General features: G+C 38.5%; 1 protein-coding gene across 12 annotated transcripts in view; it reads left to right on the top strand.

Annotated features, from left to right (window-relative positions):
- Window positions 1–19,723, top strand: part of HFM1 (helicase for meiosis 1) — a 240,238-nt gene that overhangs the window by 128,276 nt on the left and 92,239 nt on the right. For all 12 annotated transcript variants that reach the window (XR_010117472.1, XM_063625390.1, XM_063625389.1 and 9 more), the window contains 2 exons: window positions 741–941; window positions 1,022–1,110. Coding sequence is in view for 11 of the 12 variants with exons in the window: in XM_063625390.1 (XP_063481460.1) it covers window positions 741–941; window positions 1,022–1,110 (290 nt within the window). In the remaining variant the exon portion in view is untranslated. The remainder of the gene's footprint in view (window positions 1–740; window positions 942–1,021; window positions 1,111–19,723) is intronic.

Raw genomic sequence — 19,723 nt, 5'->3', positions numbered from 1 at the left:
ATCTGTAAATTCTTGTGTGATCTTAGGGATAAGATCACACAAGATTAGGGATTATTTTATCCCTAAAATAAAATAATCTTATGATAACCTTGAGATTATTTTAATGTTTTCTACCTGTCAAAACAGCAGTCAGTTTCATAGCAGGGCATGGAGCCTGATTATTAACTGGGCTATGTAAAGATAAGGATTGCTTACCACGGTTCCAGAAACTAACTAGTAACTCTAGCTTGAGTCTGAAGTTTGCTTTTGGCACTGGCATCTCTCAGGTGTTTGTTGTTTGCTTAAAAACTTGTCAATGCTTGCTAACCTAAACCAACTATTAATTTGCTACTATTTATCTAATATTTAGGACAGCACAAAAGAGATGTCAGCCATTTTGAGGCATAGTTTTCAAAAATAGCAAAGAAGTTAAAATAATAGTGAGAAATTTGGCCTCCATGACAAAATTGATTTTAAATTTTTCTTTGGATTCTTATGAAGGAAAATAAAACAAAATAATAATAATTAATTGGAAGTTTACCATGGTGAAAAGTGGGTATAATCTTGAAATACTACTATTGGTAGTGTTGACCACTATATCAACAGAATAATATTAATGGAATATGTCATACTGAAAAAGACAGTATGCTTGATTAAATACTTTTATAGCTTGACCTTAAAGTGCTTTGTAATTGAGTTGTTTTTAGCAGTAGAACTTTACTAGAAGAAAATTTTAATGCACATGTTTTTGTGTCTTAAAGATTGCAGAATGGCTTTCAGATGGTGAAAGACCAGCTGTGTGTCTGAAAATGGATGAGAGCCATAGACCAGTGAAACTTCAGAAAGTGGTCCTTGGATTTCCCTGCAGTAGTAACCAAACTGAATTTAAGTTTGATTTAACCCTCAACTACAAAATTGCCAGTGTTATACAAATGTACTCTGATCAGAAACCCACACTTGTGGTATGGATTGTTGATAGCTTATTTTTTAGTATATTCAGTTTTTAACATGATTAATACAAATGTTATGAATTTATTTTCAGTTTTGTGCAACAAGGAAGGGTGTGCAGCAGGCTGCTTCTGTTCTTGTGAAAGATGCTAAATTTATTATGACTGTGGAACAGAAACAGAGGTATAGTTTTTCATTTTTTCATGGAAGTAGAAGGACTTTTAGGGCTCATCTAGATGAGATGAGAAAATTAGGCTTGTCCCATAACCTTGGGGTAAACTTCAGTGTCCTCATCTATAAATTAAGGATAATGGTAATTTTAAGGATTAAGTGAGATAATGAATCTTCGTGCAGGGATGATCCAGATTTCTTGAATGATAAAGATTATCCATACTGATAATCTGATGATCAGATTTCTTGATGATAAAGATTATCCATACTACTATCTATTTTTTTAACCTAATTTCAATCCAGCATCTTTTATAGTCTTTCACTAAAGCTGATCTTGCGAATTAATCTTTAAGGATTCTATCATATTTGGCCACTTCCACCTTACTTAAACACTCTGGACTCTGTGCTTCCATGATCATCTTTACTGATTTTCTTCCTCCTTTGCAGGCTGCTCGTTCTCGGTCCCCTTTTCACCTCTTCTACCCAACTCTTAAATGTTGACATTCGAGTGAGTATACCTGAGGTTCATTCTTTCTAATGCCACACTCTTAGGTGTTTGTAACTACTCACATGAAGTTCAAATAATACTTATGCATGTCTATGAATTCCCACATTTATGCCTTCAGCCCAGACTTCCCTACTGAGCTCCAGGCCTATAGTCCATCTCTGTAACTGAATCCAGTTGTATGTCTACCAACAGTTATCTCAAACTCACTGTGTACCAAATAGAACCTTGGTTCTTGCTCTCAGACCAGTTCCTTCTCCAGTGTTCCCCATCTTAATTATACATTATCTCCCTAGTTACTCATAGCAGAAAACTATGAGTGATATCTTCTTCACCTTATACCCCACAGACAATCAATTACAAAGTCCTGTTTATTCTTACTTCTAAATATATCTCAAATATGTCATTTTGTCTCCATCAACACTGCCACTTCCCTAATTCAAGTCACTATTAATCTCTTGCCTAGGCTGTATCCTTTTCTTTAATCACTACACACACACTCTCTTATCCAGCTTTATTCTCTGCATAGCATAGATGATGTGAGATTGCAAGTCTAAATGTCAGTTTCCTGACTAAAACCCTTTAATAGATTCTTACTGTTCTGGGGATTAAATGCTAAATCCTTAGTGTAGCCTGCAATAGCCCATATAATATGATGCCTAGCCAATTCTCCAGACTTATCATGACCATTCTCCCCCTTTACTCATCACGGTCAAGCTGTATTAGCCTCTGTGTTCTGTGAATACACCAAACTGTTACTCTGTACAGCATCGTCTTGCATCGTGCTTGCTTTTACTGGAATGGTTTTCACCTAACTCCTATTTATCCTTCATGTCTAAACTTTAATATGAGTTTTCCATAGTCATCAGTTTCCCTGTATTTACTTTTATAAGCAACCTGTACTTTATTTCATAGCAATTACTATAATTATAATATCCTTTTGTTTAATAGTTATTTTAATATCTTTTCTATTCATTAGATTATCAACTTCTTGAGGAAAGGGGGACTCATGTTCATCCTGCTTACCACTCAATCTTAGCAGGTGTGTTAGGTCATTCTTGCATTGATACAAAGAAATTTCTGAGCCTGGGTAATTTATAAAGAAGAGAGGTTTAATGGGCTCACAGTTTTGCAGGCTGTACAAGAAACATGGCACCACATCTGCTCAGCTTCTGGTGAGGCCTTGGGCTGCTTACAGTCATGGCAGAAGGCAAAGAATGAGTTGGTGTATCACACGGTGAGAGCAGGAGCCGGGGTAGGGGGGTGCCATACATTTTAAGCAACTAGATCTCGCAAGAACTCAATCACTGATGTGAGGACAGCACCAAGCCATGAGGGATCTGCCCCCATGATCCATTCACCTCCTACCAGGCCTCACCTCCAATACTGGGGATTACAATTTAGCATGAGATTTAAATGGATGGCATCCAAATTATAGCAGAAGGTCTCAGCAGAGTGCTAGCACATGATTACTATGTAATGAACATTAGCTTGTTGTTATTGTTAATAACTTCTGGAAATCAGTAAATATGTTTAGTGGTAGACTTGAGACTAAAATTGGACATGTGGATATGAGCAGATACTTATTTTTTTCTGCCTAATTTTGTATGGTGGGGGAATATACTTCTCTCCACTTTGGGTCAGATCAGCTTTCCAATTACCAGTCTGTTCCTTTGCTTGTCAACCAAAGATATGTAGCAAACCTAGAGGAGCCAATTTAGTCTTCTTTACATTCTTTGTTTTTTTTTTAATCCACTAAAAAGGTAGACTATAAAGATAGTCTATTAAAGAATTACAAACATAGCCACTTATTCACCCTCTAGACACTATTTTGACACTTTTCCTTTCATTTAAAGGATTTAACTTGATCTTTGTTACTACCATATGAAAAAAAATCTCTAGGGTGTGAAGCACGTAGAGTAGTTCTTTTATAATACACATCAACAAAGCAAGATTAAGCAATAAGAAACAGTAGAGAGCAAGACAGAATGAGAAAAACCAACAAAGAGCTCACAGCCAAAAAGTAGATGAAGTCTGAGAGGTAGAAGGAAAGGGAGAAAGTGAAATTATTGCTAATAAGACTATCACCAAATAATGATTAATAATTTTCATACCAACTGCATGTAGTTTTATAGCATTCTTATTAATTTTCTTTTTTTTATTATACTTTAAGTTTTAGGGTACATATGCACAACGTGCAGGTTTGTTACATATGTATACGTGTGCCATGTTGGTGTGCTACACCCATTAACTCGTCATTTAACATTAGGGATATCTCCTGATGCTATCCCTCCCCCTTCGCCCTACCCCACAACAGGCCCTGGTGTGTGATGTTCCCCTTCCTGTGTCCATGTGTTCTCATTGTTCAATTCCCACCTATGAATGAGAACATGCGGTGTTTGGTTTTTTGTCCTTGCGATAGTTTGCTGAGAATGATGGTTTCCAACTTCATCCATGTCCCTACAAAGGACATGAACTCATCATTTTTTATGGCTGCATAGTATTCCATGGTGTATATGTGCCACATTGTCTTAATCCAGTCTATCATTATTGGACATTTGGGTTGGTTCCAAGTCTTTGCTATTGTGAATAGTGCCACAATAAACATACGTGTGCATGTGCCTTTATAGCAGCATGATTTATAATCCTTTGGGTATATACCCAGTAATGGGATGATTGGGTCAAATGGTATTTCTAGTTCTAGATCCCTGAGGAATCGCCACACCGACTTCCACAATGGTTGAACTAGTTTACAGTCCCACCAACAGTGTAAAAGTGTTCCCATTTCTCCACATCCTCTTCAGCACCTGTTGTTTCCTGACTTTTTAATGATCACCATTCTAACTGGTGTGAGATGGTATCTCATTGTGGTTTTGATTTGCATTTCTCTGATGGCCAGTGATGATGAGCATTTTTTCATGTGTCTTTTGCCTGCATAAATGTCTTCTTTTGAGAAGTGTCTGTTCATATCCTTCACCCACTTTTTGATGGGGTTGTTTTTTTCTTGTAAATTTGTTTGAGTTCATTGTAGATTCTGGATATTAGCCCTTTGTCAGATGAGTAGATTGCAAAAATTTTCTCCCATTCTGTAGATTGCCTGTTCACTCTGATGGTAGTTTCTTTTGCTGTGCAGAAGCTCTTTAGTTTAATTAGATCCCATTTGTCTATTTTGGCTTTTGTTGCCATTGCTTTTGGTGTTTTAGACATGAAGTCCTTGCCCATGCCTATGTTCTGAATGGTATTGTCTAGGTTTTCTTCTAAGGTTTTTATGGTTTCAGGTCTAACATTTAAGTCTTTAATCCATCTTGAATTAATTTTTGTATAAGGTGTAAGGAAGGGATCCAGTTTCAGCTTTCTACATATGGCTAGCCAGTTTTCCCAGCACCATTTATTAAATAGGGAATCCTTTCCCCATTTCTTGTTTTTGTCAGGTTTGTCAAAGATCAGATAGTTGTAGATATGCGGCATCATTTCTGAGGGCTCTGTTCTGTTCCATTGATGTATGTCTCTGTTTTGGTACCAGTACCATGCTGTTTTGGTTACTGTAGCCTTGTAGTATAATTTGAAGTCAGGTAGCATGATGCCTCCAGCTTTGTTCTTTTGGCTTAGGATTGAATTGGCAATGCGGCCTCTTTTTTGGTTCCATATGAACTTTAAAGTAGTTTTTTCCAATTCTGTGAAGAAAGTCATTGGTAGCTTGATGGGGATGGCATTGAATCTATAAATTACCTTGGGCAATATGGCCATTTTCACGATATTGATTATTCCTACCCATGAGCGTGGAATGTTCTTCCATTTGTTTGTATCCTCTTTTATTTCATTGAGCAGTGGTTTGTAGTTCTCCTTGAAGAGGTCCTTCACATCCCTTGTAAGTTGGATTCCTAGGTATTTTATTCTCTTTGAAGCAATTGTGAATGGGAGTTCACTCATGATTTGGCTCTCTGTTTGTCTGTTATTGGTGTATGGGAATGCTTGTGATTTTTGCACATTGATTTTGTATCCTGAGACTTGGCTGAAGTTGCTTATCAGCTTAAGGAGATTTTGGGCTGAGACAATGGGGTTTTCTAGATATACAATCATGTCATCTGCAAACAGGGACAATTTGACTTCCTCTTTTCCTAATTGAATACCCTTTATTTCTTTCTCCTGCCTGATTGCCCTGGCCAGAACTTCCAACACTATGTTGAATAGGAGTGGTGAGAGAGGGCATCCCTGTCTTGTGCCAGTTTTCAAAGGGAATGCTTCCAGTTTTTGCCCATTGAGTATGATATTGGCTGTGGGTTTGTCATAGATAGCTCTTATTATTTTGAGATATGTCCCATCAGTACCTAATTTATTGAGAGTTTTTAGCATGAAGTGTTGTTGAATTTTGTCAAAGGCCTTTTCTGCATCTATTGAAATAATCATGTGGTTTTTGTCATTGGTTCTGTTTATATGCTGGATGACGTTTATTGATTTGCATATGTTGAACCTGCCTTGCATCCCAGGGATGAAGCCCACTTGATCATGGTGTATAAGCTTTTTGATGTGCTGCTGGATTCAGTTTGCCAGTATTTTGTTGAGGATTTTTGCATCGATGTTCATCAGGAATATTGGTCTAAAATTCTCTTTTTTTCTTGTGTCTCTGCCAGGCTTTGGTATCAGGATGATGCTGGCCTCATAAAATGAGTTAGGGAGGATTCCCTCTTTTTCTATTGATTGGAATAGTTTCAGAAGGAATGGTAACAGCTCCTCTTTGTACCTCTGGTAGAATTAGGCTGTGAATCCATCTGGTCCTGGACTGTTTTTGGTTGGTAAGCTATTAATTATTGCCTCAATTTCAAAGCCTGTTATTGGTCTATTCAGAGATTCAACTTCTTCCTGGGTTAGTCTTGGAAGGGTGTATGTATTGAGGAATTTATCCATTTCTTCTAGATTTTCTAGTTTATTTGCGTAGAGGTGTTTATAGTATTATCTGATGGTAGTTTCTATTTCTGTGGGATCGGTGGTGATATCCCTTTATCATTTTTTATTGTGTCTCTTTGATTCTTCTCTCTTTTCTTCTTTATTAGTCTTGCTAGCGGTCTATCAATTTTGTTGATCTTTTCAAAAAACCAGCTCCTGGATTCATTGATTTTTCAAAGGGTTTTTTGTGTCTCTATTTCCTTCTGTTCTGCTCTAATCTTAGTTATTTCTTGCCTTCTGCTAGCTTTTCAGTATGTTTGCTCTTGCTTCCCTAGTTCTTTAATTGTGATGTTAGGATGTCAATTTTAGATCTTTCCTGCTTTCTCTTGTGGGCATTTAGTGCTATAAATTTCCCTCTACACACTGCTTTGAATGTGTCCCAGAGATTCTGGTATGTTGTGTCTTTCTTCTCGTTGGTTTCAAAGAACATCTTTATTTCCGCCTTCATTTCGTTATGTACCCAGTAGTCATTCAGGAGCAGGTTCAGTTTCCATGTAGTTGAGTGGTTTTGAGTGAGTTTCTTAATCCTGAGTTCTAGTTTGATTTCACTGTGGTCTGAGAGACTGTTTGCTATAATTTCGGTTCTTTTACATTTGCTGAGGAGTGCTTTACTTCCAACTATGTGGTCAATTTTGGAATAGGTGTGGTGTGGTGGCTGAAAAGATTGTATATTCTGTTGATTTGGGGTGGAGAGTTCTGTAGATGTCTATTAGGTCTGCATGGTGCAGAGCTGAGTTCAATTCCTGGATATCCTTGTTAACTTTCTGTCTCGTTGATCTGTCTGATATTGACAGTGGGGTATTAAAGTCTTGGGTTTCCTGAACACAGCACACTGATGGGTCTTGACTCTTTATCCAATTTGCCAGTCTGTGTCTTTTAACTGGAGCATTTAGCCCATTTACATTTAAGGTTAATATTGTTATGTGTGAATTTGATCCTGTCATTATGATGTTAGCTGGTTATTTTGCTCGTTAGTTGATGCAGTTTTTTCCTAGCCTTGATGGTCTTTACAATTTGGCATGTTTTTGCAGTGGCTGGTACCAGTTGTTCCTTTCCATGTTTAGTGCTTCTTTCAGGAGCTCTTGTAGGGCAGGCCTGGTGTTGACAGAATCTCTCAGCATTTGCTTGTCTGTAAAGGATTTTATTTCTCCTTCACTTATGAAGCTTAGTTTGGCTAGATATGAAATTCTGGGTTGAAAATTCTTTTCTTTAAGAATGTTGAATATTGGCCCCCACTCTCTTCTGGCTTGTAGAGTTTCTGCCGAGACATCAGCTGTTAGTCTGATGGGCGTCCCTTTATGGGTAACCCGACCTTTCTTTCTGGCTGCCCTTAACATTTTTTCCTTCATTTCAACTTTGGTGAATCTGACAATTATGTGTCTTTGAGTTGCTCTTCTCGAGGAGTATCTTTGTGGCGGTCTCTGTATTTCCTGAATTTGAATGTTGGCCTGCCTTGCTAGATTGGAGAAGTTCTCCTGGATAATATCCTGCAGAGTGTTTTCCAACTTGGTTCCATTCTCCCTGTCACTTTCAAGTACAGCAATCAGACGTAGATTTGGTCTTTTCACTTAGTCCCATATTTCTTGGAGGCTTTGTTCATTTCTTTTTGTTCTTTTTTCTCTAAACTTCTCCTCTCTCTTCATTTCATTCATTTGATCGTCTATCACTGATACCCTTTCTTCCAGTTGATCGAATCAGCTACTGAGGCTTCTTCATTCGTCATGTACTTCTTGTGCCATGGTTTTCAGCTCCATCAGTTAGCCATTCGTCTAATCTTTTTTCAAGGTTTGTAACTTCTTTGCCATGGGTTCGAACTTCCTCCTTTGGCTCAGAGTAATTTGATTGTCTGAAGCCTTCTCTCAACTCGTCAAAGTCATTCTCTGTCCAGCTTTGTTCCGTTGCTGGTGAGGAGCTGCGTTCCTTTGGAGGAAGAGTGGTGCTCTGATTTTTAGAGTTTCCAGTTTTTCTGCTCTGTTTTTTTCCCCATCTTTGTAGTTTTATCTACCTTTGGTCTTTGATGATGGTGATGTACAGATGGGGTTTTGGTGTAGATGTCCTTTCTGTTTGTTAGTTTTCCTTCTAACAATCAGGACCCTCAGCTTCAGGTCTGTTGGAGTTTGCTGGAGGTCCACTCCAGACCCTGTTTGCCTGGGTATCAGCAGCAGAGGCTGCAGAACAGCGGATATTGGTGAACAGCAAATGTTGCTGCCTGATTGTTCCTATGGAAGTTTTGTCTCAGAGGAGTACCCAGCCATGTGAGGTATCAGTCTGCCCCTGCTGGGGGGTGCCTCCTAGTTAGGCTACTCGGGGGTCAGGGACCCACTTGTGGAGGCAGTCTGTCTGCTCTCAGATCTCAAGCTGCGTGCTGGGAGAACCACTACTCTCTTCCAATCTGTCAGACAGGGACATTTAAGTCTGTAGAGGTTACTGCTGCCTTTTGTTTGGCTATGCCCTGCCCCCAGAGGTGGAGTCTACAGAGGCAGGCAGGCCTCCTTGAGCTGTAGTGGGCTCCACCCAGTTGGAGCTTCCTGGCTGCTTTGTTTACCTACTCAAGCCTGGGCAATGGCAGGCCCCCCTCCCCCTGCCTCGCTGCTGCCTTGCAGTTTGATCTCAGACTGCTGTGCTAGCAATGAGCGAGGCTCTGTGGGCGTAGGACCCTCCGAGCCAGGCGCAGGATATAATCTCCTGGTGTGCCGTTTGCTAAGACTGTTAGAAAAGCACAGTGCTAGGGTGGGAGTGACCCGATTTTCCAGGTGCCGTCTGTCACCCCTTTCTTTGACTAGGAAAGGGAATTCCCTGACCCCTTGCGCTTCCTAGGTGAGGCGATGCCTCGCCCTGCTTCGGCTCATGCTCGGTGTGCTGCACCCAGTGTCTGACACTCCCCAGGGAGATGAACCTGACACCTCAGTTGGAAATGCAGAATCACCTGTCTTCTGTGTTGCTCACACTGGGAGCTGTAGACTGGAGCTGTTCCTATTCGGCCATCTTGGCTCCACCTGCCTCTTATTAATTTTCTAAGTTTTTAAAACAAAGATGAGGTTTCAAAAACATTGACCAGTTCATTATAAAACTAGTAATAGAATAAAGGTAAACTGGGATTTTTTAAAAAAGTGTAGGTATAGGGTAGAGAGGCTGTAAGTAGGTATAAACAATTTGAAGCTTTCTACTTGTTGGGTGAGTAAACTAGATGATGGTTCATATCATCTAGAAACCAAACTAGAGTTGGTTCATATCACTTTTTGTCAGAAACAAGATGTGGGGATCAAGTAATGAGGCTTGTTTTCTTGCTCATAAACTTAACTCTGAAGGCAGTTTTGAAAGACTTACGGAATTATTTGTGCAATGGTGGCATCATTCACATAGGAATATCTGGTGTCCCAAGGTGAATACATAATAATTAACATTTTTGAGCTGAACTTATCTTTGTGAGTAGGGAATTGAAATACACTACAAGTTCCCTTAAAACTGATTTGCAATTCATCCTCTCCCTTTTTTCTGTTGTGAACAAATTAGCTAATTTTGTTTCAGATAATCATTTTTTGCAAACGTATATCTTAATTCCTTTTCTTATTTCCCACTCTTACCTAGTTACTAATGGAAAGTTTCTCTCTCCTTTAACTCTCTTCTTTCTTCAGTCTTTGCCCCTTATTTTTTCTTTATCTCCTTTTTTATTCCTGTTTTTTTTTTTTTTTTTTTTTTTTCAGGAACATGCTGGAGTTAGAGACTCAGATTTGAATTACAGTGCTGCTACTTTTACTAGCTGTGTACTGTTGGGCATATTACTTCTTTCAACTTGAGTTTCTTAATCACTTTTGTATATGTGAGAATCAGTCATCTCACCGTGTTTCTATGATAATTAAATAAGGCAACATTTCTAAGATACCTAACAGTGGGTAGCAGAGTTTGTACTTAATAGTAACATGCCCTTTCCTCTTGCCTTATCTTCATTCCATTGTGAATCCTTGAAAAAAGTCATGACTGTTGTCATAAAAATAATTTATCCTAGTGTCATATCTGCAACAAGGAAGTAGAAAAATACTAGATGTTTTTATATACTTAAGAACCAAGCCTACCAACTTCCAAAATCTTTTAATGTACCCAGAATTCATTTTCAGATTATCAACACGCTTTCTTAACTTCCTTGTCTTTTAACCGAGTTTTCTTTTTTAAAAAATAAATTTTATATGGCATATTTGAGGTTTACAACATGATGTTATGTGATTCATATAGCTAGTAAAATGGTTACTATAGTGATGCAAATTAATATAACTCTCATCTCACATAGTTTTTTTTTTTTTGACAAGGGCAGCTAAATCTTACTTAACAAGAATCCCTAATCCAAAATAATTTTATTAACTGTAGTCTTTATGTTGTACATTAGGTCTCTAGACTTGTTCACAATATGTATCTGCTTTTTTGTGTATTGTTTGACCTACATCTCCCCATTTCTTCCCCTGTTCCCACCCTTCCTGCCTCTGATAGCTACTGTTTTATTCTCTATCTCTGTATATTTGACTTTTTAAAAAAACGTTTCACATATGAGTGAGAACATGCAATATTTTTCTTTCTGTGACTGGCTTATTTCAGTTAGTGTGTTAGCAATGTCCTCCAGGTCCAGCCATGTTGTGGCAAATCATAGAATCTCATTCTTTTATAAGGCTGAATAATATTCCATTGTGTGTGTGCGTGTGTGTGTATACTATGTTTTATATATATATACACACCAGGCGCGGTGGCTCATGCCTGTAATCCCAGCACTTTGGGAGGCTGAGGCAGGCAGATCATGAGGTCAGGAGATCAAGACCATCCTGGCTAACATGGTGAAACCCCGTCTCTACTAAAAATACAAAAAATTAGCTGGGCGTGGTGGCTGGCACCTGTAGTCCCAGCTACTCGGGAGGCTGAGGCAGGAGAATGGCATGAACCCCGGGCGGGAAGAGCCTGCAGTAAGCCGAGATTGTGCCACTGCACTCCAGTCTGGGTGACAGAGCAAGACTCCGTCTCAAAAAAAAAAAAAAAAAAAAATATGTATATATATATATATATATATACACACACACACACACACCACATTTTTCTTATGCATTAGTTCATCAACAGACCTTTAGGCTGTTTCCATATCTTAACTATTATGAACAGTCTGCAAGGAACATGGGAGTGCAGATATCTTTATGAGGTAATGATTTCTTGTTTGGGTATATACCCAGAGAAGAGGTTGCTGGGTAATATGGTAATTCCATTTTTAATATCTTTAGAAATCTCAATACTGTTTCCATAATGGTTGTACCAATCTGCATTCCCACCAACAGTGTACTAGCATTCCCTTTTTTCCACACCATCACCTGTATTTGTTGTCTATAATATAGTGATTTTAATTTACATTTCCTGATAATTAGTGATGTTCAACACCTTTTCATATACCTGTTGGCCATTCTTATGGGTTTTTTTTCCTTCCACTTTTAAGTTTAAGGGTACATGTGCAGGATGTACAGGTTTGTTATATAGGTAAACATGTGACATGGTGGATTGCTGTACAAATCATTGCATAACCTAGGTATTAAGCTCAGCATCCATTAGCTATTATTCTTAATGCTCTCCCTCCCCAACCTCCCCAACAGGTTCCAGTATGTTCCCCTGCATATGTCCATGTGTTGTCATCATTCAGCTCCCACTTATAAGTGAGAACATGTGGTGTTTGGTTTTCTGTTCATGTGTTAGTTTGCTGAGGATAATGGCTTCCATCTCCATCCATGTCTCTGCAAAGGACATGATATCATTCCTTTTTATGGCTGTGTAGTATTCCAGAATATATATGTGCCACATTTTCTTTATCCAGTCTATCACTCATGGGCATTTAGGTTGATTCCATGTCTTTGCTATTGTGAATAATGCTGCAGTGAACATATGTGTTCATGTATCCTTATAAAATAATAATTTATATTCCTTTGGGTATATACCCAGTAATGGGATTGCTAGGTCAAATGGTATTTCTGGTTGTAGGTCTTTGAGGAATTGCCACAACGTCTTCCACAATGGTTGAACTAATTTACACTACCAACAGTGTAAGCGTTCCTTTTTCTCTGCAACCTCGCCAGCATCTGTTGTTTTTTGACTTTTTAATAATTGCCATTCTGACTGGCATGAGATGGTATCTCAATGTGGTTTTGATTTACATTTCTCTAATGATCAGTGATGTTGAGCTTTTTTTCATAATGTTGGTTGGCCACATGTATGTCATCTTTTGAAAAGTGTCTGTTCATGTCCATTGCCTGCTTTTTAATGGGGTTGTTTTTTTTCTTGTAAATTTGTTCAAGTTCCTTGTAGACTCTGGATATTAGACCTTTGTCAGATAGATAGATTGCAGAAATTTTCTCCTGTTCTGTAGGTTGTCTATTTACTCTCATGATAGTTTCTTTTGCTGAATGGAAGCTCCTTATTTTGATTTTAATTTGATGCCATTTGTCAATTTTTGCTTTTGTTGCAATTGCTTTTGGTGTTTTCTTCATGAAATCTTTCCCTGTGCCTGTGTCCTGAAGCGTATTGCCTAGATTTTATTCTAGGGTTTTTATAGTTTTGGGTTTTACATTTAAGTCTGTAATCCATCTTGAGTTAATTCTCGTGTAGGGTGTAAGGAAGGGGTCCAGTTTCAATTTTCTGCATATGGCTAGCCGGCTCTCCCAGCACCATTTATTAAATAGGGTGTCCTTTCCCCATTGCTTGCTTTTGTCACATTTGTTGAAGATCAGATGTTTGTAGGTGTGTGGTCTTATTTCTGAGTTCTCTATTCTGTTCCTTTGGTCTATGTGTCTGTTCTTGTACCAGTCCCATGCTGTTTTGGTTACTATAATAGTATAGTTTGAAGATGGGTAGAATGATACCTCCAGCTTTGTTCTTTTTGCTTAGGATCGTCTCAGCTATTTGGTTCCATATAAATTTTAAAATAGCTTTTTTCTGATTCTGTGAAGAATGTCAATGGTAGTTTAGTGGGAATAGCATTGAATCTATAAATTACTTTGGGCAGTATTGCCATTTTCACAATATTGATTCTTCCTATCCATGAGCATGGAATGTTTCTCTATTTGCTTGTATCCACTTTGATTTCTTTGAGCAGTGGTTTGTAGTTCTCCTTGAAAAGTTTCTTTACCTCCCTCATTAGCCGTATTCCTAGGTATTTTATTCTTTTTGTAGCAATTGTGAATGGGAGTTCATTCACTGGCTCTCTGATTGCCTGTTGTTGGTGTATAGGAATGCTAGAGATTTTTGCACATTGATTTTGTATCCTGAGACTGCTGAAATTGCTTAATAGCTTAAGAAGCTTTTGTGCTAAGAAGATGAGGTTTTCTAAATATAGGATCATGTCATCTGCAGACAAAGATAATTTGACTTCCTCTCTTCCTATTTAAATACCTTTATTTCTTTCTCTTTCCTGATTGCCCTTGCCAGAACTTCCAAAACTGTGTTGAGTAGGAGTGGTGAGAGAAGGGATCCTTGTCTTGTGCCAGTTTTCAAAGGGAATGATTCCAGTTTTTGCCCATTCAATATGGTATTGGCTATGGGTTTGTCATATGTGGCTCTTATTATTTTGAGGTATGTTCCTTCAATACCTAGTTTGTTGAGAGTTTTTAACATGAAGGAGTGTTGAATTTTATCGAAGGCCGTTTCTGTGTCTATTGAGGTAATAATGTCTTTAATTCAGTTTATATGATGAATCACATTTATTGATTTGTGTATGTTGTTGAACCAACCTTGCATCCTGGGGATGAAGCCAACTTGATCATGGTGGGTAAGCTTTTTGATGTGCTGCTGGCTTCAGTTTGCCAGTATTTTACTGAAGCTTTTTGCATCAGTGTTCATTAAGGATATTGGCTTGACATTTTCCTTTTTTGTAGTATCTCCACCAGGTTTTGGTATCAGGATGATGCTGGCCTCATAAATAGGTTAGGGAGGAGTCCCTCCTTTTCAGTCTTTTGGAATAGTTTCAGTAGAAGTGGTGACAGCTCTTCTTTGTACCTGTGGTAGAATTTAGCTGTGGATCTTTCTGGTCCTGGGCTTTTTTTGGTTGGTGAGCTAGTTATTACTGCCTCAATTCCAGAACTCATTATTGGTCTATTCAGGGATTCCGTTTCTTCCTGGTTCAGTCTTGGAAGAGTGTGTGTGTCCAGGATTTCATCCATTTCTTCTAGATTTTCTAGTTTATGTGCATAGAGGTCTTCTTTTTGTTTTGTTTTGTTTTTTCGTTTTTTTTAAATTTTATTTTATTTTATCTTATTATTATACTTTAGGTTTTAGGGTACATGTGCACAATGTGCAGGTTTGTTACATTTGTATCCATGTGCCATGTTGTTTTGCTGCACCCATTAACTCATCATTTAGCATTAGGTATATCTCCTAATGCTGTCCCTCCCCCCTACCCCAACCCCACAACAGTCCCCGGAGTGTGATGTTCCCCTTCCTGTGTCCATGAGTTCTCATTGTTCAATTCCCACCTATGAGTGAGAACATGCGGTGTTTGGTTTTTTGTCCTTGAGATAGTTTACTGAGAATGATGTTTTCCAGTTTCATCCATGTCCCTACAAAGGACATGAACTCATCAGTTTTTATGGCTGCATAGTATTCCATGGTGTATATGTGCCACATTTTCTTAATCCAGTCTATCGTTGTTGGACATTTGGGTTGGTTCCAACTCTTTGCTCTTGTGAATAGTGCCACAATAAACATACGTATGCAGGTGCCTTTATAGCAGCATGATTTATAGTCCTTTGGGTATATACCCAGTAATGGGATGGCTGGGTCAAATGGTATTTCTAGTTCTAGATCCCTAAGGAATCGCCACACTGACTTCCACAATGGTTGAACTAGTTTACAGTCCCACCAACAGTGTAAAAGTGTTCCTATTTCTCCACATCCTCTCCAGCACCTGTTTTTTCCTGACTTTTTAATGATGGCCATTCTAACTGGTGTGAGATGGTATCTCACTGTCGTTTTGTTTTGCATTTCTCTTGATGGCCAGTGATGATGAGCATTTTTTCATGTGTTTTTTGGCTGCATAAATGTCTTCTTTTGAGAAGTGTCTGTTCATGTCCTTCGCCCACTTTTTGATGGGGTTGTTTGTTTTTTTCTTGTAAATTTGTTTGAGTTCATTGTAGATTCTGGATATTAGCCCTTTGTCAGATAAGTAGGTTGCAAAAATTTTCTCCCATTCTGTAGGTTGCCTGTTCACTCTGATGGTAGTTTCTTTTGCTGTGCAGAAGCTCTTTAGTTTAATTAGATCCCATTTGTCAATTTTGGCTTTTGTTGCCATTGCTTTTGGTGTTTTAGACATGAAGTCCTTGCCCACGCCTATGTCCTGAATGGTATTGCCTAGGTTTTCTTGTAGGATTTTAATGGTTTTAGGTCTAACATTTAAGTCTTTAATCCATCTTGAATTAATTTTTGTATAAGGTGTAAGGAAGGGATCCAGTTTCAGCTTTCTACATATGGCTAGCCAGTTTTCCCAGCACCATTTATTAAATAGGGAATCCTTTCCCCATTTCTTGTTTTTGTCAGGTTTGTCAAAGATCAGATAGTTGTAGATATGCGGCATCATTTCTGAGGGCTCTGTTCTGTTCCATTGATCTATGTCTCTGTTTTGGTACCAGTACCATGCTGTTTTGGTTACTGTAGCCTTGTAGTATAGTTTGAAGTCAGGTAGCATGATGCCTCCAGATTTGTTCTTTTGGCTTAGGATAGACTTGGCGATGCGGGCTCTTTTTTGGTTCCATATGAACATTAAAGTAGTTTTTTCCAATTCTGTGAAGAAAGTCATTGGTAGCTTGATGGGGATGGCATTGAATCTATAAATTACCTTGGACAGTATGGCCATTTTCACGATATTGATTCTTCCAACCCATGAACATGGAATGTTCTTCCATTTGTTTGTATCCTCTTTTATTTCATTGAGCAGTGGTTTGTAGTTCTCCTTGAAGAGGTCCTTCACATCCCTTGTAAGTTGGATTCCTAGGTATTTTATTCTCTTTGAAGCAATTGTGAATGGGAGTTCACTCATGATTTGGCTCTCTGTTTGTCTGTGATTGCTGTACAAGAATGCTTGTGATTTTTGTACATTGATTTTGTATCCTGAGACTTTGCTGAAGTTGCTAATCAGCTTAAGGAGATTTTGGGCTGAGACAATGGGGTTTTCTAGATATACAATCATGTCATCTGCAAACAGGGACAATTTGACTTCCTCTTTTCCTAATTGAATCCCTTTATTTCCTTCTCCTACCTGATTGCCCTGGCCAGAACTTCCAGCACTATGTTGACTGGGAGTGGTGAGAGAGGGCATCCCTATCTTGTGCCAGTTTTCAAAGGGAATGCTTCCAGTTTTTGCCCATTGAGTATGATATTGGCTGTGGGTTTGTCATAGATAGCTCTTATTATGTTGAGATACGTCCCATCAATACCTAATTTATTGAGAGTTTTTAGCATGAAGGGTTGTTGAATTTTGTCAAAGGCCCTTTCTGCATCTATTGAGATAATCATGTGGTTTTTGTCTTTGGTTCTGTTTATATGCTGGATTACATTTACTGATTTGCATATGTTGAACCAGCCTTGCATCCCAGGGATGAAGCCCACTTGATTATGGTGGATAAGCTTTTTGATGTTCTGCTGGATTCGGTTTGCCAGTATTTTATTGAGGATTTTTGCATCAATGTTCATCAAGGATATTGGTCTGAAATTCTCTTTTTTGGTTATATCTCTGCCAGGCTTTGGTATCAGGACGATGCTGGCTTCATAAAATGTGTTAGGGAGGATTCCCTCTTTTTCTATTGATTGGAATAGTTTCAGAAGGAATGGTACCAGTTCCTCCTTGTACCTCTGGTAGAATTCGGCTGTGAATCCATCAGGTCCTGGACTCTTTTTGGTTGGTAAGCTGTTGATTATTGCCACAATTTCAAAGCCTGTTATTGGTCTATTCAGAGATTCAACTTCTTCCTGGTTTAGTCTTGGGACGGTGTATTTGTCGAGGAATTTGTCCATTTCTTCTAGATTTTCTAGTTTATTTGCATAGAGGTGTTTGTAGTATTCTCTGATGGTAGATTATATTTCTCTGGGATCGGTGGTGATATCCCCTTTTTCATTTTTTATTGCATCCATTTGATTCTTCTCTCTTTTCTTCTTTATTAGTCTTGCTAGCGGTCCATCAATTTTGTTGATCTTTTCAAAAACCTAGCTCCTGGATTCATTAATTTTTTGAAGGATTTTTTGCGTCTCTATTTCCTTCAGTTCTGCTCTAATTTTAGTTATTTCTAGCCTTCTGCTAGCTTTTGAATGTGTTTGCTCTTGCTTTTCTAGTTCTTTTAATTGTGATGTTAGGGTGTCAATTTTGGATCTTTCCTGCTTTCTCTTGTGGGCATTTAGTGCTATAAATTTCCCTCTACACACTGCTTTGAACGTGTCCCAGAGATTCTGGTATGTTTTGTCTTTGTTCTCATTAGTTTCAAAGAACATCTTTATTTCTGCCTTCATTTCATTATGTACCCAATAGTCATTCAGGAGCAGGTTGTTCAGTTTCCATGTAGCTGAGCGGTTTTGAATGAGTTTCTTAATCCTGAGTTCTAGTTTGATTGCACTGTGGTCTGAGAGACAGTTTGTTGTAATTTCTATTCTTTTACATTTGCTGAGGAGTGCTTTACTTCCAACTATGTGGTCAATTTTGGAATAGGTGTGGTGTGGTGCTGAAAAGAATGTATATTCTGTTGATTTGGGGTGGAGAGTTCTGTAGATGTCTATTAGGTCCACTTTGTGCAGAGCTGAGTTCAATTCCTGGATATCCTTGTTAACTTTCTGTCTCGTTGATCTGTCTAATGTTGACAGTGGGGTGTTAGAATCTCCCATTATTATTGTGTGGGAGTTTAAGTCCCTTTGTAGGTCGCTGAGGACTTGCTTTATGAATCTGGGTGCTCCTGTGTTGGGTGCATATATATTTAGGATAGTTAGCTCTTCTTGTTGAATTGATCCCTTTACCATTATGTAACAGCCTTCTTTGTCTCTTTTGATCTTTGTTGGTTTAAAGTCTATTTTATCAGAGACTAGGATTGCAACCCCTGCCTTTTTTTGTTTTCCATTTGCTTGATAGATCTTCCTCTATCCCTTTATTTTGAGTCTATGTGTGTCTCTGCATGTGAGATGGATTTCCTGAATACAGCACACTGATGGGTCTTGACTCCTTATCCAGTTTGCCAGTCTGTATCTTTTGATTGGAGCATTTAGCCCATTTACATTTAAAGTTAATATTGTTATGTGTGAATCTGATCCTGTCATTATGATGTTAGTTGGTTATTTTGCTCGTTAGTTGATGTAGTTTGTTCCTAGCCTCAATGGTCTTTACAATTTGGCATGTTTTTGCAGGGGCTGGTACCGGTTGTTCCTTTCCATGTTTAGTGCTTCCTTCAGGAGCTCTTTTAGGGCAGGCCTCGTGGTGACAAAATCACTCAGCATTTGCTTGTCTGTGAAGTATTTTATTTCTCCTTCACTTATGAAGCTTAGTTTGGCTAGATATAAAATTCTGGGTTGAAAATTCTTTTCTTTAAGAATGTTGAATATTGGCCCCCACTCTCTTCTGGCTTGTAGAGTTTCTGCCGAGAGATCAGCTGTTAATCTGATGGGCTTCCCTTTGTGGGTAACCCGAGCTTTCTCTCTGGCTGCCCTTAACATTTTTTCTGTCATTTCAACTTTGGTGAATCTGACCATTACGTGTCTGGGAGTTGCTTTTCTCGAGGAGTATCTTTGTGGCATTCTCTGTATTTCCTGAATCTGAATGTTGGCCTGCCTTGCTAGATTGGGGAAGTTCTCCTGGATAATATCTTGCGGAGTGTTTTCCAACTTGGTTCCATTCTCCTCGTCATTTTCAGGTACACCAATCAGACGTAGGTTTTGTCTTTTCACATAGTCCCAAATTTCTTAGAGGCTTTGTTCGTTTCTTTTTATTCTTTTTTCTCTAAACTTCTCTTCTCGCTTCATTTCATTCATTTCATCTTCCATCAGCGATACGCTTTCTTCCAGTTGATCGCATCGGCCACCAAGGCTTCTGCAATCTTCGCGTTGTTCTCGATACTTTGCTTTCAGCTCTATCAGCTCCTTTAAGCCCTTCTCTCCATTGGTTATTCTAGTTATACATTCGTTTAATTTTTTTTC

Source organism: Symphalangus syndactylus, chromosome 12 (assembly GCF_028878055.3).
Source record: "Symphalangus syndactylus isolate Jambi chromosome 12, NHGRI_mSymSyn1-v2.1_pri, whole genome shotgun sequence".
Lineage (NCBI taxonomy): Eukaryota > Metazoa > Chordata > Mammalia > Primates > Hylobatidae > Symphalangus > Symphalangus syndactylus.
Note: the sequence above shows the minus strand (reverse complement) of the source record. Positions and strands in the feature narration are given on the sequence as shown.